The sequence below is a fragment of the Tachysurus vachellii genome, chromosome 3 (assembly GCF_030014155.1).
Source record: "Tachysurus vachellii isolate PV-2020 chromosome 3, HZAU_Pvac_v1, whole genome shotgun sequence".
NCBI lineage: Eukaryota > Metazoa > Chordata > Actinopteri > Siluriformes > Bagridae > Tachysurus > Tachysurus vachellii.
In genome coordinates, this window is record NC_083462.1 from 34187812 (window position 1) to 34211933 (window position 24122).

The 24122-nt window shown below is 36.4% G+C and overlaps 1 protein-coding gene across 6 annotated transcripts; it reads left to right on the plus strand.

Moving 5' to 3' along the window:
- The first annotated feature begins 1499 nt into the window (after positions 1-1499).
- On the plus strand, positions 1500-23993 carry selp (selectin P). 6 transcript variants are annotated; one of them, XM_060866917.1, is made up of 19 exons: positions 1500-1583; positions 1678-1744; positions 1855-2226; positions 2569-2676; positions 2755-2940; positions 3038-3226; positions 3698-3883; positions 9629-9814; positions 10834-11019; positions 11191-11379; positions 11511-11696; positions 20041-20226; positions 20331-20516; positions 20688-20876; positions 21004-21189; positions 21401-21586; positions 21695-21904; positions 22173-22292; positions 22420-23993. In XM_060866917.1, the coding sequence occupies exons 2-19, from the start codon at positions 1678-1680 to the stop codon at positions 22482-22484; spliced, it is 3183 nt and encodes a 1060-aa protein (XP_060722900.1). In that variant the 5' UTR covers positions 1500-1583; the 3' UTR covers positions 22485-23993. The 6 variants fall into 6 exon arrangements, with proteins under 6 accessions (XP_060722900.1, XP_060722904.1, XP_060722905.1 ...); XM_060866916.1 differs by having other exon boundaries at positions 1538-1583; positions 1659-1744; XM_060866921.1 differs by lacking the exon at positions 20688-20876 and having other exon boundaries at positions 1535-1583; positions 1659-1744.
- Positions 23994-24122: the final 129 nt, after the last annotated feature.

Sequence of the window (24122 nt, forward strand, 5' to 3'; positions counted from 1 at the left end):
TTCTGTGCTATTTAAAGGTTTATATTTAAATCCGAGCAAATTTATGTTCTTGAGATTTTGCCTAATCTTGAGAAAAAATGTCTAATCTTTTCTGCTGAAACATTTAATCAGATGACACCCTTAAGGTGTCATAAAATGGATTTAATTAAATAAATTAAATTTATTTAACTAAATAAATGAAATTCAAGGAAATATTTCAAACAGATAGACAAACAAACAAACAAATAAATAAATAAACCTTGAATTAAAAAATAATCCAAAATAAAAGCTTTTTCACGAGTATTCTCAGACTTTTGGACCCCATTGTATATATATTAGCCTGCATGCCAACAGGTAAATCTGTATTGAGGGCAATTTAACATTGAATAGTTTTTGGTTATTTTAAATGTTCCTTTTTGTGACAGTACACTAGGAGTAATGCACATATACAGTACATCATATTTTGTTTGTTTACAAATAAATACATCATGGGCCATTTAATAGGGCTGCAGTCAAAACCACAATGTTGAGTCCATGTCCTAAAGCAGGATTGGATGAAGTCAATACCATGACAGAAAACCAGTGGGCTTGGGGTTATGGGGCTTCATAATTTAGACCATAAACATTCAAAATGAGATAAATTTCTCTCAGAAAAAAAACAAGGCTGCTGTACCACAAAAGTGTCTAGAAACTACCATAACAAGGAAGCATTCTGTGAGGAAAGACATGATAGTAAAACAATTAAAGTTAAAATACTGAAGCACAGAATTGTATAGACAGATTATAAACATTCAATAAAAAATATGAATATGAATTATAAAAAACATACAATGAAATGCAGAAATAATAAGACTTCAGCTATTTTTATAGAGTATCCACATAAATCAACACACACATCACTTTGGGAGATACTTTTCAAATTATTTAGCTGAGTTAAATGCCTTGCATTTCATATCTCCTATGCAGCAAGACCCTACTTAAATCAGCTGCTTGGAAATGCCAAACATTTCACATTGTCGTTATATACCACAACGGTCTCTAATGCTTCAGCACACTTCAGAGGTTTAGCTAGTATTATTTGTTTGCCTGGATGAAGTTGGTTCTCTTTATATCATGTTGTCTTTTAATAGCCTGTTGGTCTGTTCACATGCCATATACCTTATCACAAAGACACACAAGGCCACTAGCAATTACCAATAAACCTGTAAATTTGACCCGACTTCCAAACATAACAGTTGTATGTTTTGAATTGTATATGTGTAAAAGGTCTAAAGTGAAAGACTTGGGAAAAATTCCTATTTTACATAAATGTGTCTAAAGTAACACTTGTGTAAACTGCCATGTTTTGCTTTTCCTTAGCCAAATAAATATCGCTTATTACTAACCACATTCGCCCTGGTATATTTTTTGCTTTTTCCAATGAACATCTTCCTAGTGACAGATCATTTTATTTTTATTTTCATCATGCCTGTGACAGTTGGGTGTCTGCTTCCACCACAAGTTACATCATTTCCTAATAGGCGTAATCTACTGTAGCTTGTTACAGCAAGTACTAATGCAGTCAAACAATTGAGAAACGTTCTTAATCTCTTGATCCTGATAAGGTAAGCATTATTACTGTCAGCTTTTCTTAGTAGTGACAGAATGGCACACAATAATAATAATTCGACTTTTATCAGTTTGTCTTTTGTCTATTAGATGTTCTTTAGGAAGCATTTAAGGATGAATTTTGGGTGGATAGTGCTTATGATCATGGTGAATAATGGTATGTTTTAACATTTTACATTGGGTTAGAAATTTCAGATTCTAAAATATATTTATATTAAACTCAGGGCAGTGTTATTCAAGCCCTAACACATATACTATGCCATTTAGGAGTCCAGGCCTGGACATACCATTACAACGAAAACAACAAAATGGAGTGGGAAATGGCTCGCAAGTGGTGCAGGCAGCATTTTACTGACATGGTGGCCATCCAGAACAAGGAAGAGGTCAAGCACCTCAACCAGATTTTACCCTACCATAACTCTTACTACTGGATTGGCCTTAGAAAAATAGCTGGCCATTGGACGTGGGTGGGAACAATGAAGCCCCTTTCACCCATGGCAGCCAACTGGGCAAGAAATGAACCTAATGACAAGGGAGCTAATGAGGACTGCGTGGAGATCTACATCAAAAGGCAAGAGGACTCAGGCATGTGGAATGATGACAAATGCAGCAAAAAAAAAACAGCACTCTGTTACACAGGTAGCATTTATATTTTTACATTAGTCTTATAGTCGGCACTCTTAAAGTTCTCAAAGTCCTCAAAGACTTGTAATGATTCACATCCTGAAAGCATACTGCATTGGTATAGCATTTTTGAGTGCTTAATTTTTATTTGACCAAACACACAGGATATTAAGCAGCTTTAATGACTAGTGACTGACTAGCATTGTCAAATGAAAAGATTCATTATTTATTTAAGCAAACAGATTTGACCAAATACAGAACTGTTTTTTGTATTACATACAAACAATATAATGGAAATACTTTATTGAATTGAACACATATTGTAAGCACATTTTGTTGATGTATGTTTGTGTGCAGCCTCATGTTTTGAAAGGTCATGCAGTGAGCATGCTGAGTGTGTGGAGAACATTGGAAACTACACATGCAAGTGTAATGCAGGGTTCACAGGACCCCGCTGTAATGAAGGTACTGTAGATAGTCCAAACCTCAAGATTATGTTGAAGTATGTGTCCTGCATGCTGTAGGCTCTTTCTCTCTTTGCAGCTGTAAAGTGTGTCGTGGTTAAAAATCCAGAGCATGGTTTTGTGCAATGTAACCATGTTTATGGAGACTTTCGTTTCAATTCTTCCTGCCATTTCCACTGTGCCCGTGGCTACATAATACAGGGTTCACAATATCTACACTGCTTGTCATCAGGGAAGTGGGATAGTGATCCTCCTCAGTGCCAGGGTAGGGAATAATATACTCTGTTTGTCCTTCTGTTATCTCTACTGCATAGATGATTTGTAGCTGTTTCATAACTTTTTTCTCCCTCTAATAATTATAGTTGTTGAATGTCCTCCAATTACCACTAGAACCAGTGGTTGGAATATGACATGCAGTCATCCTCTGCACACAAACAGCTACAACTCTACATGTAAGTTCAGCTGTGAAGAGGGCTTTGAGCTGAGAGGTTCAAAAACAACCCAGTGTGATCACACCGGAAAGTGGACACACAACACCCCAACTTGCACAGGTACATATTCAGATCATTATGTATATGTCGGCATGATAAAACATATATGAATACTTTATTTTCATAAAAATCAATAAGACAGCTTCTCTAGTAGACTCAAAATAAGATGATTATTACTAGAAATTTCTTTGTGTATTGCAGTGACTCAATGAGGAAGTTAAAACCCCTCCCTTGCTATTTTTGTAAAACAGCTGTTTTGCACAACATGACAATGACAATATTTCATGGACATGCAAGAATTGCAGCACCAAGGTTGCATGCATGCCTACATAGGAAAAAAAATGCATTTTATTTTATATCAAATTAATTTACATTGTTAACATAAAATATTTTAAAATGCTTATTATAAAACACAAGGACATTTAGGACAACTTTTATTTAGGATACGTGTCAAAATATGATCATTGCTAGTTAATTACATTTTTGTAATCCAATTTACATTTTAGACTGTTATTGGTTGCTTTATACCAGCTGTGTCCTGTAAGCCGCTTGTGAGCCCACAGAAGGGTAACATGACCTGCACTGATCAACTGGGAAATTTCTCGTACCGTTCATCGTGTGCTGTGAGCTGTGAGGAAGGATACACACTGAGAGGACAGAACACACTCACCTGCCTCAAGACCGGCAACTGGTCAGCAGAAACACCATCATGTGAAGGTACAGTTTTTCCTCAGGTGGTGTAATACATTGGTGGAATTTTAAAGGAGTTAGAGTTTAACCAAAACTTCAACATGATCAAATTTAATGCCTTAGAGGTAGTAACTTATTTAGAAGCTCATACACAACCCAATATGCTCACACCGGACAGTGAACACACAGCATCCTGACCTGCACAGAGACTGATTATAATAAAGAATCTTTGCCACATTTTAAACAGTATATTTATCACTGTAATTATCATTGTTACAGCAGCAGGAAGTGAAAGCTGCCCCTTCCTTTATTTTAAATAATTTACTTTATGCTCTGTGCATCTAGAACATTGCAGAAACTGAGAAATTATGTTATGTTTTGATAATTTCTTATTTTTTGGCCTTTTGGAGATTTTGAAAGAGCAAACATACTGTTCATAGGTAGGTGGTAGCCTAGTGGTTAAGGTGTTGGGCTCCCAATCGGAAGGTAGAGAGTTCGATCCCAGGTCCACCAAGCTAGCACTGTTGGGCCCCTGAGCAATGCCCTTAACCCTCAATTGCTCACTTGTATTAAAGGGGAACAAAGCTGGAAATGTGATGTAAATTTTCTCTAAAGTCCCTAAACTTCTTCTTCTTTATATTTTTATTCCTATTACATTAAAAAATTTTGTTAATTTACACGGGTCACATTTTTAAAATACATTCATGAATTTCAGTTCAATTGTAAATTCTACATTGGAATAGTGTGCTTGTGCTTTTTCGAAAAGCTTGGACTTCTTGCTGTCACACAACAACAGTCCTATGTCCAGTACTCCTGCTTTCACACTAATTGATTCCTTCTTACACCGATATACTGAAGACAAACTGCATTGCTGTGCCCACTGAAATCCTAGCAACCACATGGAATTTTATGCTAGCGACCTGCAGAGACTCCTTTGCAATCATCCAGCTTCTTCCTACAAACCAAAACAAACCAAAATAATCCTCATCTGGGTGGCACCTATCTACATTGTATATAATGAAATGGAGTTGTGAAACCAGAAGGTGTTGAGAAACTTGTAAGAAAGTATCAGCATAAGTTCTGATTTTATTAGAGATTTAACATAATTTCCTTCCTGCCAAAGCAATCAAATGTTTAATCATAGAGACTTGAGTGCAAAACAGACCACAGCAACAAAAGTTTAAAGGCACCACCATGTACAGTAAGTGGCACAACATAAAGTCTCATGCTCCATGAGACTTTATGTTGTGAAGCCACCAGTGTATGGAACTCTATGGCATAGTCGCCATAGAGTTCCATACACTGGTGGCTTCTTGTGGCTGGGACAACTGTGCCTTGTGTGATACCTTTTTTAACTGTTTGGACAAATGAACTAGTTTCACAAGAGGTGCCTGACAAATTGCAGGACCTCCTGAAACTTACTGGTCACATCAACCACTACCTTAGGCAACTGAGTAAAAGGCACACCTACAGGGTCCCACCACCTTGCCCGAGCTTGGGCAGGACTTGTAGTTCCCCTGAAGTGTGTCAACATCAGCTCAGGGAAAGGGAGTGCTTCTACTGTGGTCAAGGTGGCCACTTTTGTTGGTTGAGGGCGCTAGGGGGCCCAGACTCAAACTGCACCTCGACAACCTATTTTTGCTTGAACATCTGTGTCTCCTAACAATACCCACATGTATGTCACAACAACAGTACCCACTCTACCTAGGTCCTCATTGACTCTGGATCCAGACCTGATCTGTGCCTCCATGATGGCTGACCACAAGAACTCTTCTGTTCCTCTGCAACTTCCTGTCCTACCACTGTCCAAGCTCTCAATGGCAGCAGCCTTGATCCAATCACCCATTGCACTGTTCCGTTCAACTAAAGGTCTCTGTCAATCACACAAAGACCCTCTCATTCCTCAAGATTGAAAGATTGTATGTTATTCTGGGATGTCCCTGGCTAACTCACCACAACCCAGATATTGACTGGAACAAAAATACTATTCTTAACTGGAGCTCATCCTGTCTCTATTCATGCCTCCGCTCTTCCGGCGTTACCTGACCTCTCTAAAGCCCATGGGTTGAGTTGGAAAACTGACTTTGATGCTGCATCAGGCCATTATGAAAATCTGGTGGTCTAGTTTGGGTCAACCAATGCACTCTTCCAGGCCCTCATCAATGATGTTCTAAGAGATTTCCTGAAAGCCTTTGTCTTCACTTACTTTGACAGCATCCTGATTTTCTCTCAAGGAACATACCAATCATGTCTGCAAAATACTGCTTGAAAATAAGCTGGAACTATAGCACTGTGGCCTCCTCATAGCCCTTACCACCACCTATTTTGCATCCAATGTAATGCATGAGCTGAGGAAGACCTCAAACACAGGATCACCTCTGCGCCATTCTCCCAGAGTAATCCCCAGAACAACAAGCTGCTTTGTTTAACTTTTAGCCGTCTCATGCCTACCAAAGGGAACTACAATATTGGGGGTTTAAGAGCTCTTCGCCATCAAATAAGCTTTAGTAGAATTGATGCATTGATAGCAGGGTGCCCAGCTCCTTTTTCTGGTCTGGTTATCAACCTTGAGTATCACAGGGTTGAACCAGGTTCATATTTCCAGGCTTCTCTGCCTTTCTTCAGTCTTAAGGATGATGGCAGCCACCACACAGTGGGAGAGTAGGACAGTTTCAGTGTGTGAAAGGTTGAGGGGTCTTGAGGGCAAACAAAAACAAAAAATGCCAGGAAAGTGCATCAGGCTTAGTATTGTTGGGGCCAGAGCAGTAATAAATGGTGAAAAACAAGGTTCAAGGGCCAAGAGACTCAGCCCTGGACCTTGACCTGGTTCCAGCAATGTTCCCCTTAATCACCAGTTTGTACCTGCTTCCATGTGCCCTGAAGTACTGGAAAGGGGACACAACTCTAAGTTAGCCTGCCACCCAGGAGAGTCTTGTGCCCTATAACTTATTATTATGATGGCCAACATGAAGGAAGACATCCATTAGCTTGTGGTAGCATTCAATGGTTGTGTCAGGAACAAGTTCTCCAACTTACCTTCTGCAGTCCTCTTCAGACCTCTCCCTATACCTCACCATCCCTGGTCTTTGGTGGGTAACTCCTGTGTCACAAATGTGGTGAACCTACTATGTTGGCATGTATCTGTCCCCCTTTGAATGTGGCCTCGGTTACCAGCCTCCCCTCTTCCCCACCCAGGAAAAAAGGTATCTGTTCCATCCACCGAAGCCTTTATCTGACAGTTTCTTAGACCTGTCAAGGCTTACAAATGGCAAGCAGACCAGCGCCTCTCCACTCCTCCTATGTTCCAGGTTGGTGACAGAGTTATGCTCTCCATCAAGGACATCCCCATGATTTGATCCCAGAGTTGTCTGTCACCACATAAAAAGCAAGAGACCAAAGGATGCCTTGGGGGCCTCAAGGACGGGTGTTTGGTTAGTGGAACTGCTATGTACACATTTGGAGCAGCAGGGGTCAGACCCACTGAACAGCATTCCTGAAGGAACTCCAACACTGTACTGATCAGACAGATAACTGGGTTCAAGTGGTTCTGCTTTTACTATAAACAGAACAGCCTCCATTTCAGGGCATACCGTTTTCTCATAAAGTGAGCACTAAAATTCAATATAGTCTGATATAACCTTGAGTGGGCAAGTGTGGACTTGAGCCAAAACTGGAAAGTTCTCATGTGTAGGATACCCAAAAGGATAGCATTGGCTGCTGCTGCCATGAGACCTGATAACTTCTGTGCCTTGGAGGGCAGATAAACCTTGGTCTAGCTTTTGCTGTTCATAGCAGTAAGGATGGAACTCATATGTGCAGGAAACAGAAGTGCCTGCATAATGACTGAGTCCCAAACAAAGTATTTGGGTTGAGACCCAAGCACCTGATATGGGCAAGCAGGATATCTCAATGTCTTGCTGGCAGTACCCTGACTGAATAAAATGAGCCAATTTTTAATATGGATGCTGTGGAGTCAAGTCTATGCACTTGGTGAAGGTGCATGAAAACAGAGCTAGACCAAACAGAAGAACACAATATTAGTAGGGACAGTTCCAAAAGCTAACCTGTGTTCTAGCCATATCTTGATTAGAAACCAGTCCTCAGACCTGATTTGCAACATGATCAGCTTGAACATCAGCATCTTGAATCTGTATGTCCTAAAATTCAGAATACATAGAGGTAAATAAGACGCAGCCCCATTTCTCTTGGGCACCAGAAAATATTACCTGTAAAAGCCTGAATCCCACTCAGAGGGGGGAACATGGCCCCTTTGTCCAAGAGGGAGTGAACCCATGTTGAAGGAACAGTCTTTTATCAGTGCTAATGATAATAGATGAAGGGCAGGATTCAAACTGGATTCTGTAATCCTTTTCAATGGTGTTCTGAACCCATTGAGATACACTTTGCAGGTTGCCTTCACTGTTCCCTGAATGTCAGTAAAGTGAAGGTTTCGCCTCCTGGTACCGGAAACTGTCCACTCTCTCCACTGGGGTCCCGTTAATGTTTAGCGGTTGGTATGACCGCTCCTGCTTCATTCTGAAATCCACTATCAACTCCTTAGTCTTGATGACATTCAGGAGAAGATTGTTCTCCTGGCACCATCTCTCTAGTAGGTTAGCCTGGTATGCTGCTGCATAAGCTTTGCCCACAAATGTGGAGGTAAAGGTAATACAGCTTTCCTCCATAATACTGCAGATGAGCGGGAGAGATAGCCAGCAAGCATCTCTAACATCTCAAGCAGCACCCCATATCCCTGCTCCTGAACTTGCACAACTACCAAGTAAATTATACACAGTGGGAAGGTGGAGGTAGGCCAAGAATGGATTTTTCCACAACCTCAATGTGGAGGATAGGAGGTGATGGCAGGGAGGTAATACAGGTAACACAAGTGAGGTCAAGAAAGGGTTGTCTAATTTAGAGCATTCAATCATCTCTTGCTCATTAGGCCACTTCAAGCAGCTCCTCAGAATCTACTGACTGTTGAACTTCTACCCATGATTCTACCACAATGACATGATAACAATTATACAAGCGCTTATTTTCCCTGTTTGATTTATATACTTTTAAAACAAACAAAAAAACACAGCTCCCAACAGAGCTTTTAGCTATGCCTATAACCTAGTGAACCAGTTTTGATGTATTCATTGATAGTGATGTCTTAGGACTTTTATATGTCCCTCTGGATAAGGGCACCTGGTAAGTGCCATAAATGTAAATGTATTTAGGGAGTTATTAAATCTGCCCATGGCATCCAGACTATGCCACACAGAGACTAAACTGTTCTCACTATCACTAACCCTTATTAACGTCTGAATGTGCACCTTTAATGCTAAAATTTTCTCCATCATAGAACTAACTAAAAACACTTGTCACTGGTAAAATTACTGCTAATGACAGGAAGAGTTTCTAAACATCCTTCAACTTACTAAAGTTAAATGTTTGCCATACTTGTTTTACATAACTTGGATGAATATTAGCCAATAATTAAAAAGATTCAACATGGATGCTTACTCTCTTTAGACAGAAAATAGACAGAAAATAAAGTGAAAAATACAACAAATGTACAACAAATCTAAATGTTTGTGAGGCCAGACACCACAAGCAAATTTGTAGTTATGGCATTTATCTAGTTTTGGGGACCACTCAGTGAATTAGAAAATAATAGTAGGAAATATAATCAAGTGATCATTTGTAATTGTTAAAACCGTTTGATTTTTGCAATCCAGATCAAATGTATTCCGTTAATAAATAGAATCAAATGTTTTATTGTAGCTGTGACCTGTAATCCGCCTGTGAGCCCTCAGAAGGGTAACCTGACCTGTATAAATCCAGTGGGAAATTTCTCGTACCGTTCATCGTGTGTTGTGAGCTGTGAGGAAGGATACACACTGAGAGGAGAGAACACACTCACCTGCCTCAAGACTGGCAACTGGTCAGCAGAAACACCATCATGTGAAGGTACAGTGTTAATAAATATTAGGGATGAGTGAGTACAGCATTATCTGTATCTGTATCCGTATCTGTTAACCATATGAATTATCTGTATCCGTATCCGTACTCGGAGTGGGTGGGGCCTAACCCGGAAGTAGGGGCTTGTCTTAAAATGGGCGGAGCTTTAACCGGTAATAATTAATTTGTAATATTTATAACACTAGCTTACTACCTTTATGTTTTTATGAAATACAGCAAAAACGTGTCAGACACTCAGTGTCTGGTTACTGGTTAGAGACAGCTGAAGGTTTAAAAAAGAAAAAAAATCTCCGACAGGCAGAGACGCAATGCGAGTCGCATTCTACCAAGCAAGCACCACGTCTGAACGAACCCACGTTTACCAGAACTCTACTGGTTAGTAAGTACGTATTATTAACGTTACAACCCGAAGTGAAAAGCTGAAGAAACCCTAAACATTAATGGAAAAGACCCGCGAACCCGAGTGACTGAGAGAGAGACAGAGAGCTGTTCTGTGTGTGACTGTGAGTGAGCAGAGCGAGACACAGCAACACAATACATCTGTATGTGTGTAGGGGAGGGGCGCTGTGACTAGCCTATCACTGTAGGGGAGGGGCGCTGTGACTAGCCTATCACTGTAGGGGAGGGGCGCTGTAACTAGCCTATCACTGTAGGGGAAGGGCGCAGTGACTAGCCTATCACTGTAGGGGAGGGGCGCTGTGACTAGCCTATCACTGTAGGGGAGGGGCACTGTGACTAGCCTATCACAGAACGCTGACACAATCAGATACCCAATGATGATTTTCATTCAATCTGAGCACAGATATTGACTCGTATTACTCGTATAATACTCGTACTCGGCAGAAGTGCTTTATCCGTACCGGATACTCGTTTCAGCCGAGTATCCGGCTCATCTCTAATAAATATAGTCCATGATTACAGTTAAAATGTATTACCGCTTACATTATTATGTAATTCTGTAGCAGTATGTGTTAACATATGAACATATTTTTGTGCTTATATTGAAGTTATAAGGTGCAACGCTCTCGGTTCTGTTCATCGTGGCTCCATGCATTGTACAGACTTGTTGGAAAAGTTCGCTTATGGCTCCATTTGTCAGTTTGAGTGTGATGTTGGCTTTCTCTTGATGGGTTCAAATCACACCCACTGTGGCTCAGAGGGGAAGTGGACCCACAATCCTCCAGTGTGTCAAGGTATAATAACATTGTATTGACAGCTTGAACTGAGCTCTGTTAAAGATTTAAATATCTCAGATTATTGTCCAGTTAGGACTACGATAAATATTTTAAAAAAGAAAATTGATTTGACTTAGGGTTAGGGTTATGGTTAGACTGTATTAATAGACTGTATGTGTGGATCCACAGTGGTACAGTGTCCTCGTCTACCTGCTCAATTCGATGATGGGAAAATGAACTGCATTCATCCCCTCTCCACCAACAGCTACAACTCCACCTGTGTGTTTAACTGTGATGAGGGATATAAGCTCATAGGTTCCTATAAAACTCAGTGTGATCACACTGGACAGTGGACACCCAAGCGCCCAACTTGCAAAGGTACAAATCCAGCTCTAAATCCCATATTATATATAAGAAAAGTGTGCAGGTAAAGTGAGAAATGCCTGATGAATGAAAACCTCACAGGTTTCTGTATACATACTTAATAATCTAATGTCACCCTGTTACAGCTGTTACCTGTGACCAGATTGTGACCCCCACAAATAGTCACATGACCTGCACTGATCCACTGGGAAATTTCTCGTACCGTTCATCGTGTGCTGTGAGCTGTGAGGAAGGATACACACTGAGAGGACAGAACACACTCACCTGCCTCAAGACCGGCAACTGGTCAGCAGAAACACCATCATGTGAAGGTATAGTGTTAATTAATGTGTTCAATATCATGTCATGCTCTATTAAACATTATAAAAATGAAATGATATTGAACTCATTTATATTATATGATATTGAACACATTTATATAGTCCAAGTTATTACCAGAGGTGGGAGTAAGTCACACATGTGCAAGTCACAAGTAAGTCTCAAGTCTTAACCTTCAAGTCTCAAGCAAGTCCGAGTTATTTTTTGTGAGGGTCAAGTCAAGTCAAGTCAAGTCACTGCTTTATGTCAAGCAAGTCAAGTCAAGTCAAGTCGTAGCTTGAGTCAAGCAAGTCACTGGCAAGTCATACATATGTTTGATGATTTAACTAAATGTATATATTAAACAAACATAAATCTACAGTATTTATGGACTATGATAGTTTTATTTGCAACAACAATGATTATATGCATTTATTTTTAAAAGGTGTCCACATACAGGTGAGTTGTAAATACAATAAAAATCTAAAAATGAATAAAAATCAAAACTACAAAGCCTAACATGTAAATGTAACTGAAATAAGGCCAACATAAAAGCATGAAAAGTTTCAATATGCCTCAAACATGGCAGAAGGCCATGGAAAAGTATATATATAATAAAGTACAATGGTTACTTTGCAACCAAATGGCATTTTTGAACAAGTATTCCCTTTTAATGGGACATGAACACATCCTTAAATTAGATCCTTCCTTTTTAACAACAGAATAACAACAATCAATCACGTCAACCAAAAAACGTAAATTATTGAATCCCACAAAACTTGAAGTGAATTAACTATTGGAGAGAGAGAGAGAGAGAGAGAGAGAGAGAGAGAGAGAGAGAGAGAGAGAGATGATTGGAGTGAGTGTAATTTATTAATTAAAGAGATAGTTCACCTAAAAATGAAAATTCTGTCATCTTTTTCTCACCCTCATGATGTTACAAACCTGTATAAATGTCTTTGTTTTGATGAACACACATGTAGATATTTTGAGGACTGTTTATAACCAAACCATTCATGAGCCCTATTCACTTCTATAGTGGGGAAACAAGAATACTATGGAAGTGAATGGGGCTCATGAAGGGTTTGGTTACAAACTTTCCTTAAAATATCTTCCTCCGTGTTCATCTAAACAAAGAAAATTATACAGGTTTGTAAAATCATGAGGGTGAGAAAATTATAAAATATTTTTTTTTATTTTTGGGTGAACTGTCCCTTTAAATTGAATGTGTGTGCGTGTGCATGCGAGACAAGAATTTTGCTGTGCTTGCAACTCTGAGGTTTTCTATTTTTATATTTATATTTGTTTTTTATATATATGTACATTCCCATAAACGATCCATACGCTTTTCACTCAAAGCCTAACACTGAAGACCAATTATAAGTGTTATTGCAAAACAGCTGACATTTCCACATAAACAGTGACCAAACATTTACACTACATTGCGCTTGCAAAAAAATTAATTTGATAGAACTTTGTCATTCAATTGTGAGCGATGTGGTCGCATACTGCTGTTGTTCTCTTCTCATCTTGCACAAAATCCCGGTACCTGAACTTAATTATTTTTGGTGTAGCGCCTTCCATGTTTCGTCACGACTGTTAAGGTTTATTAGTTAGTGCGCGCGCTCCCTCTGCCTGTCTGCTGCGTCACGTGGTTATATTACGCTCTTGCGTGCGTTTAAAAACAGATTTAAAAACAAAATAGACAAAAAAGATAAAACAAAAACAAAAAAACAAGTTATTTCGAGTCATTTAACTCAAGTCCGAGTCAAGTCTCAAGTCATGAATGTCAAGTCAAAGTCAAGTCGAGTCTTTTTTAATATTTGTCAAGCAAGTCTCAAGTCTCAACTGTGCGACTTAAGTCCGACTTGAGTCAAGTCATATGACTCGAGTCCCCCATCTCTGGTTATTACTGACATTTGAGTCCCACTTGCAAAGGTACAAATCCAGCTCTAAATCTAAAACAGTCTTGGCTCTATAATTAAAAGGTATATGTGAGATAACTGTATGCTGCCCAGCTGGGGGGGAGTCAGTCTTATTTATTTACGAAACACGGTGAGTTAGAGGGTGATTATTATTGAGGTAGAGTTTAAAAATACAATCATAAATACGGTGGCCGAGAAGTGCAAAACAAATTAACAAATCCGAAAACAAATTAACAAATCCGAAAACACATTAACAAATCCGAAAACAAATTAACAAATCCGAAAACACATTAACAAATCCCAAAACACATTAACAAATCCCAAAACACATTAACAAATCCAAAAACACATTAACAAATCCCAAAACACATTAACAAATCCCAAAACAAATTAACAAATCCGAAAACACATTAACAAATCCGAAAACACATTAACAAATCCGAAAACAAATTAACAAATCCGAAAACACATTAACAAATCCGAAAACACATTAACAAATCCGAAAACAAATTAACAAATCCCAAAACACATTAACAAATCCCAAAACACATTAACAAATCCCAAAACAAATGAACAAATCCAAAAACACATTAACAAATCCGAAAACACATTAACAAATCCGAAAACACATTAACAAATCCGAAAACACATTAACAAACCCGAAAACACATTAACAAACCCGAAAACAAATGAACAAATCCGAAAACACATTAACAAATCCCAAAACACATTAACAAAAAACCCAAAAAAACATTAACAAATACGAAAACACATTAACAAATCCGAAAACAAATTAACAAATCCCAAAAAACATTAACAAATCTCAAAACACAAACAAATTCGAAAACAAATTAACAAATCCGAAAACACATTAACAAATCCGAAAACACATAAACAAATCCGAAAACACATTAACAAATCCGAAAACACATTAACAAATCCCAAAACACATTAACAAATCCAAAAACAAATTAACAAATCCGAAAACACATTAACAAATCCGAAAACACATTAACAAATCCGAAAACAAATTAACAAACCCGAAAACAAATTAACAAATCCGAAAACACATTAACAAATCCAAAAACAAATTAACAAATCCGAAAACACATTAACAAATCCGAAAACACATTAACAAATCCAAAAACAAATTAACAAACCCGAAAACAAATTAACAAACCCGAAAACAAATTAACAAACCCGAAAACAAATTAACAAATCCGAAAACACATTAACAAATCCGAAAACACATTAACAAACCCGAAAACACATTAACAAATCCGAAAACACATTAACAAATCCGAAAACAAATTAACAAATCCGAAAACACATTAACAAATCCCAAAACACATTAACAAATCCGAAAACACATTAACAAATCCGAAAACAAATTAACAAATCCCAAAACACATTAACAAATCCCAAAACACATTAACAAATCTCAAAGCACAAACAAATTTGAAAACAAATTAACAAATCCGAAAACACATTAACAAATCCGAAAACACATTAACAAATCCGAAAACAAATTAACAAATCCGAAAACACATTAACAAATCCCAAAACACATTAACAAATCCGAAAACACATTAACAAATCCGAAAACAAATTAACAAATCCCAAAACACATTAACAAATCCCAAAACACATTAACAAATCCGAAAACACATTAACAAATCCGAAAACAAATTAACAAATCTCAAAGCACAAACAAATTTGAAAACAAATTAACAAATCCGAAAACACATTAACAAATCCGAAAACACATTAACAAATCCGAAAACAAATTAACAAATCCGAAAACACATTAACAAATCCCAAAACACATTAACAAATCCCAAAACACATTAACAAATCCAAAAACACATTAACAAATCCCAAAACACATTAACAAATCCCAAAACAAATTAACAAATCCGAAAACACATTAACAAATCCGAAAACACATTAACAAATCCGAAAACAAATTAACAAATCCGAAAACACATTAACAAATCCGAAAACACATTAACAAATCCGAAAACAAATTAACAAATCCCAAAACACATTAACAAATCCCAAAACACATTAACAAATCCCAAAACAAATGAACAAATCCAAAAACACATTAACAAATCCGAAAACACATTAACAAATCCGAAAACACATTAACAAATCCGAAAACACATTAACAAACCCGAAAACACATTAACAAACCCGAAAACAAATGAACAAATCCGAAAACACATTAACAAATCCCAAAACACATTAACAAAAAACCCAAAAAAACATTAACAAATACGAAAACACATTAACAAATCCGAAAACAAATTAACAAATCCCAAAAAACATTAACAAATCTCAAAACACAAACAAATTCGAAAACAAATTAACAAATCCGAAAACACATTAACAAATCCGAAAACACATAAACAAATCTGAAAACACATTAACAAATCCGAAAACACATTAACAAATCCCAAAACACATTAACAAATCCAAAAACAAATTAACAAATCCGAAAACACATTAACAAATCCGAAAACACATTAACAAATCCGAAAACAAATTAACAAACCCGAAAACAAATTAACAAATCCGAAAACACATTAACAAATCCAAAAACAAATTAACAAATCCGAAAACACATTAACAAATCCGAAAACACATTAACAAATCCAAAAACAAATTAACAAACCCGAAAACAAATTAACAAACCCGAAAACAAATTAACAAACCCGAAAACAAATTAACAAATCCGAAAACACATTAACAAATCCGAAAACACATTAACAAACCCGAAAACACATTAACAAATCCGAAAACACATTAACAAATCCGAAAACAAATTAACAAATCCGAAAACACATTAACAAATCCCAAAACACATTAACAAATCCGAAAACACATTAACAAATCCGAAAACAAATTAACAAATCCCAAAACACATTAACAAATCCCAAAACACATTAACAAATCTCAAAGCACAAACAAATTTGAAAACAAATTAACAAATCCGAAAACACATTAACAAATCCGAAAACACATTAACAAATCCGAAAACAAATTAACAAATCCGAAAACACATTAACAAATCGCAAAACACATTAACAAATCCGAAAACACATTAACAAATCCGAAAACAAATTAACAAATCCCAAAACACATTAACAAATCCCAAAACACATTAACAAATCCGAAAACACATTAACAAATCCGAAAACAAATTAACAAATCTCAAAGCACAAACAAATTTGAAAACAAATTAACAAATCCGAAAACACATTAACAAATCCGAAAACACATTAACAAATCCGAAAACAAATTAACAAATCCGAAAACACATTAACAAATCCCAAAACACATTAACAAATCCCAAAACACATTAACAAATCCAAAAACACATTAACAAATCCCAAAACACATTAACAAATCCCAAAACAAATTAACAAATCCGAAAACACATTAACAAATCCGAAAACACATTAACAAATCCGAAAACAAATTAACAAATCCGAAAACACATTAACAAATCCGAAAACACATTAACAAATCCGAAAACAAATTAACAAATCCCAAAACACATTAACAAATCCCAAAACACATTAACAAATCCCAAAACAAATGAACAAATCCAAAAACACATTAACAAATCCGAAAACACATTAACAAATCCGAAAACACATTAACAAATCCGAAAACACATTAACAAACCCGAAAACACATTAACAAACCCGAAAACAAATGAACAAATCCGAAAACACATTAACAAATCCCAAAACACATTAACAAAAAACCCAAAAAAACATTAACAAATACGAAAACACATTAACAAATCCGAAAACAAATTAACAAATCCCAAAAAACATTAACAAATCTCAAAACACAAACAAATTCGAAAACAAATTAACAAATCCGAAAACACATTAACAAATCCGAAAACACATAAACAAATCCGAAAACACATTAACAAATCCGAAAACACATTAACAAATCCGAAAACACATTAACAAATCCCAAAACACATTAACAAATCCAAAAACAAATTAACAAATCCGAAAACACATTAACAAATCCGAAAACACATTAACAAATCCGAAAACAAATTAACAAACCCGAAAACAAATTAACAAATCCGAAAACACATTAACAAATCCAAAAACAAATTAACAAATCCGAAAACACATTAACAAATCCGAAAACACATTAACAAATCCAAAAACAAATTAACAAACCCGAAAACAAATTAACAAACCCGAAAACAAATTAACAAATCCGAAAACACATTAACAAATCCGAAAACACATTAACAAACCCGAAAACACATTAACAAATCCGAAAACACATTAACAAATCCGAAAACAAATTAACAAATCCGAAAACACATTAACAAATCCCAAAACACATTAACAAATCCGAAAACACATTAACAAATCCGAAAACAAATTAACAAATCCCAAAACACATTAACAAATCCCAAAACACATTAACAAATCTCAAAGCACAAACAAATTTGAAAACAAATTAACAAATCCCAAAACACATTAACAAATCCGAAAACACATTAACAAATCCGAAAACACATTAACAAATCCCAAAACACATTAACAAATCCGAAAACACATTAACAAATCCGAAAACAAATTAACAAATCCCAAAACACATTAACAAATCCCAAAACACATTAACAAATCCGAAAACACATTAACAAATCCGAAAACAAATTAACAAATCTCAAAGCACAAACAAATTTGAAAACAAATTAACAAATCCGAAAACACATTAACAAATCCGAAAATACATTAACAAATCCGAAAACAAATTAACAAATCCGAAAACACATTAACAAATCCCAAAACACATTAACAAATCCGAAAACACATTAACAAATCCGAAAACAAATTAACAAATCCCAAAACACATTAACAAATCTCAAAGCACAAACAAATTTGAAAACAAATTAACAAATCTGAAAACACATTAACAAATCCGAAAACACATTAACAAATCTGAAAACACATAAACAAATCCGAAAACACATTAACAAATCCAAAAACACATTAACAAATCCGAAAACACATTAACAAACCCGAAAACAAATTAACAAATCCAAAAACAAATTAACAAATCCGAAAACACATTAACAAATCCCAAAACAAATTAACAAATCCCAAAACACATTAACAAATCCCAAAACACATTAACAAATCCAAAAACAAATTAACAAATCCGAAAACACATTAACAAATCCCAAAACAAATTAACAAATCCGAAAACAAATGAACAAATCCGAAAACAAATTAACAAACCCGAAAACAAATTAACAAATCCGAAAACACATTAACAAATCCGAAAACACATTAACAAATCCCAAAACACATTAACAAATCCCAAAACAAATTAACAAATCTGAAAACACATTAACAGATCCGAAAAAAATTAACAAATCCGAAAACAAATTAACAAGTCAGACAACCCGGAAGAGGTTGGTATAGTTTGTGAATGGAAACTCACCGATCATCGGATGAGACACCTTTCATTCACCTGTATATCATTAATGACAGGTGTCTTGTCCAATGATCGGTAAGTTTCCATTCACAAACTATACCTACCTCTTCCAGGTTGTCTGAATCGGTGCACGAAACACATTAACAAATCCAAAAACAAATTAACAAATCCAAAAACAAATTAACAAATCCAAAAACAAATTAACAAATCCCAAAACACATTAACAAATCCGAAAACACATTAACAAATCCGAAAACACATTAACAAACCCGAAAACAAATTAACAAATCCAAAAACACATTAACAAATCCCAAAACAAATTAACAAATCCAAAAACACATTAACAAATCTGAAAACACATTAACAAATCAGAAAACAAATTAACAAATTTGAAAACACATTAACAAATCCCAAAACACATTAACAAATCAGAAAACACAACGACATTTCAGACAACCCGGAAGAGGTTGGTATAGTTTGTGATTGGACAAGACACCTGTCACTCAAAGTATACATGAAGTTCAACAGTCTGCCGCAGGGAAAAGTTGGAATGGATGGATGGAATGGAATGTTTTCAGATTTGTTAATGTGTTTTCAGATTTGTTAATGTGTTTTGCACTTCTCAGCCACCGTACATAAACGCTTGGTGAACATTTACTATCAGGCTAGTTGTAATTACAAATGCTAACAGATGATGCGTTTCGCTATTAACAAAACTGATGAGCATAATTTGGAAATCAGAAACCAGTGAGGCTTCCATTCCTTATACATGTACTTTACCTACATACTCTCCTCATCACTGCAGTTACAGAATCATCTATCTATCTATCTCTCTCTCTCTCTCTCTCTCTCTCTCTCTCTCTCTCTCTGTGTATATATATATATATAATTTTATATACATTTGTTTTTACATTTATTATTATATTTTTTCTATGCCCTGTTACAGCTGTTACCTGTGACCAGATTGTGATCCCAGTAAATAGTCACATGACCTGCATTGATCCAGTGGGAAATTTCTCGTACCGTTCATCGTGTGCTGTGAGCTGTGAGGAAGGATACACACTGAGAGGACAGAACACACTCACCTGCCTCAAGACTGGCAACTGGTCAGCAGAAACACCATCATGTGAAGGTATAGTGTTAATGATTACAGTTAAAATGTATTACTGCATACATTATTATGTAATATCAGTATGTGTGTTAACATATGAACATATTTTTGTGCTTATATTGAAGTTATAAGGTGCAACGCTCTCGGTTCTGTTCATCGTGGCTCCATGCATTGTACAGACTTGTTGGAAAAGTTCGCTTATGGCTCCATTTGTCAGTTTGAGTGTGATGTTGGCTTTCTCTTGATGGGTTCAAATCACACCCACTGTGGCTCAGAGGGGAAGTGGACCCACAATCCTCCAGTGTGTCAAGGTATAATAACATTGTATTGACAGCTTGAACTGAGCTCTGTTAAAGATTTAAATATCTCAGATTATTGTCCAGTTAGGACTACGATAAATATTTTAAAAAAGAAAATTGATTTGACTTAGGGTTAGTGTTATGGTTAGACTGTATTAATAGACTGTATGTGTGGATCCACAGTGGTACAGTGTCCTCGTCTACCTGCTCAATTCGATGATGGGAAAATGAACTGCATTCATCCCCTCTCCACCAACAGCTACAACTCCACCTGTGTGTTTAACTGTGATGAGGGATATAAGCTCATAGGTTCCTATAAAACTCAGTGTGATCACACTGGACAGTGGACACCCAAGCGCCCAACTTGCAAAGGTACAAATCCAGCTCTAAATCCCATATTATATATAAGAAAAGTGTGCAGGTAAAGTGAGAAATGCCTGATGAATGAAAACCTCACAGGTTTCTGTATACATAATAATCTAATGTCGCCCTGTTACAGCTGTTACCTGTGACCAGATTGTGACCCCCACAAATAGTCACATGACCTGCACTGATCCACTGGGAAATTTCTCGTACCGTTCATCATGTGCTGTGAGCTGTGAGGAAGGATACACACTGAGAGGACAGAACACACTCACCTGCCTCAAGACCGGCAACTGGTCAGCAGAAACACCATCATGTGAAGGTACAGTGTTAATTAATGTGTTCAATATCATGTCATGCTCTATTAAACATTATAAAAATGAAATGATATTGAACTCATTTATATTATATGATATTGAACACATTTATATAGTCCAAGTTACTACTGACATTTGAGTTAACAAAAGTCAATAGTAACTGGGACTATATAAGCAATTTGTTGACATTAACTTTGTGCTTATCCTTCTCTGCAGCTCGACAGTGCCCTTTGCTGTCCAGTCCAGAGAAAGGCTGGATGAATTGTTCTCACCCTCACTCCCCCTTCAGTTATGGCTCACACTGTAGTTTTGGATGTGATATTGGCTACATGCTGAGAGAGGAATCTCAGCTGGACTGCACTTCAGCTGGAACCTGGAATCAAGAGACACCTTCTTGTCAAGGTAAATTGTTATGAAAAAATATATAAAATATATAAAAAGTCCAAAGGAAGGAATATCTATAGTATTTCTCTTTCTTGATATTTTTCTCTTTCGTATACATTTGTGCAGTTGTTCAGTGTGAATCCCTCTTCCCGGCACTTCTTTCACAATCGGATACCAATCCAGTCCCTTTTATAAACTGTTCCCATCCAAGAGGCAACTTCAGCTTTGGCTCCGTTTGTGTGTTCAGATGTCCTGAAGGCTACAGACTGAATGGAACTACTGACCTCATCTGCACTTCTACTGGGCTGTGGACTGATCTGCTGCCTACCTGTATTAGTAAGCAGAGCTATTCTTCCTGTGGTTATTTGACCGCTTAGTTTAATTATGGCAAATACTAAAACCAGATAGATAGATAGATAGATAGATAGATAGATAGATAGATAGATAGATAGATAGATAGAGTAGATAGAGTAGATAGATAGATAGATAATACTCTATGCCCTATTAGAGGTGTTACCTTTGACCAGATAGTGACCCCCATAAATGGTCACATGACATGTACTATATATGCATACTGTACATAAAGATTGTGTGTGTGTTTCAGTTCAGAGCATGACATTAGGCACTGGCTTGCTTGTATATGGTGCAATCGGTGCAGCATCAGCACTCGGCCTGCTGCTGATGGGTGGAGTTGTCATGCTGGTAATGCGGCAGTTCAGAAAGGGTAAGAGATGTGCTTTTCTTACACATTTGGGTATGTATCTCAGTAAAGGAATGTGGACAGTCCTGATGTTTTTTTGTCCATGTCAGGAACAAACTGTTTATATGTCTGTATATTTCCTCTGCTTCAGATACATTTACTCCGGATTACTCAGCCTGGGATGGAGCTCTAAATCCAGTATTTGAAGAAAATTAACCATTTTAAGGGAAGCATGCAATACTTTATTATATACTAGGACAAGAGATAATAATTTCTGTAATTCTGATTGGATGAATTGATCATTTATATTCATGAGAATCTGAAATTTTGATAAAGGAGCAGTTTTTGAACCAAGGTTTTGATTTTGTGTGTTTCTACAAAAAAAAAAGGTAATGCATTGGGTATTGTAATTTATGGCTAAAAAATGGTTCTTTAATAACTCCACATATGCAAACTTATTAACCAGAAAATGTATTATACAGAAAGAAGATGATTATTGTATTAGGGGACAAAAAATAATGTTATGCATCTATGAGTTACTCTAAAAGACATTTAACAGTAACTCACATTCAGCTCTGTGTCAGGATTCAGATTGGATTTGCCAGAAAAGATGTAGGCTGTGAATAGAAATTTTAGGAGTGGAGTAACTGCCATATCACATGTAACTGCCATACAACGTGCACCTGGTTATCCTTATGTGACAATCTCATCAAATACTATAAAGAAACAGAGTGAAATTAATGCAGCAAAAAGACAGAAACGAAACAAAAGACAACAAAGACAGAGAGCAAGGAAAAAGGAAGCTGTGGAAAATAAACTAAAAGAAATGGGTAAATTGTTATATGACATAAAGAAATTGAATATATCTGATTAAAACTGTGAAGAAAAGGACCTACAACAGAAGGAACCTGAGCCAACCCAAAGAGGAACAGACACTGTACCTAGACAGTTGGATCAAGACCCATCATCTTGCAGAAAGAAGACTATAGAATTGTTATGCTTCATTTACCTTTATATGAACTTTCTTTTCCGTTTTATAGAATGATAAGTTTCATTTACTTTTATATATGAATTTATGTAACCATTGTGTGATTAAGAAATGATATAATGTTTGATAGTATGTTTAGATATTAAGACAGAAAGTAACAATGAAAGCTTAAAAAAGAAATCACGAGTTCTGTATCAGCAGCTTTGTAAGAATACACAGTCAGCCCGTGCAGCTTAGGAGACTTATCAGGATGTTTTGCAGAAGCATGAGATCATCAGAGACCTGATAGAATGCTGACAGAAGCAGAATGACAATTATGAGATCATACTAAGAAATGTAATAAGTAGGGTTTTAGAACCAGTTATCGGTGTGCATTCACCTTGAGGCGAGCTCATTGTGTTATACTCTGTTATTGCTTATAGAGGGTGCATCAGGAGAACAAACGCAGGCTTACACTTGGAGAGTGTTTCCTGGTTTGTTTTATCTTTGCATTTTATTTCTTTCTACTTACGCTAGAATTGTTTGACTATTTGAAGGATATTTTGTTTGTAATTTTCTTTTCTTTTACCTTACATATATTACACATATCTATTTGTATTACACTGCTTTTAATAAAAACAAGGCCTCCCATTGTGAGGATCCTGAAAAGACAAAAAGGTCTAAGTCTGACTCCTTCATCTAAAGGTTCAATCAATAGAATAGGTAGAAGAACTTGGATCAGAACCTTTGTTAGAAGACCGAGGGACTTCGAAGGATATCTGCGTTCAAGGTAAGAGCAACTCTAATTGTTGATCTTGTGTTTTCAATACTAACCCGTGCAAACTAGGACACATCCTTTAGTGGGATTGTGGAAGGGTTTCCTACAC

Bases quoted from the DNA above. Each gene is read 5' to 3' on its own strand.
- selp (XM_060866917.1), top strand. From the start codon at position 1,678: ATGTTCTTTAGGAAGCATTTAAGGATGAATTTTGGGTGGATAGTGCTT. The intron at 11,380-11,510 runs GTACAAATCCAG...ACCCTGTTACAG, and splicing joins CAAGCGCCCAACTTGCAAAG to CTGTTACCTGTGACCAGATT. The intron at 11,697-20,040 runs GTATAGTGTTAA...GCCCTGTTACAG, and splicing joins AGAAACACCATCATGTGAAG to CTGTTACCTGTGACCAGATT.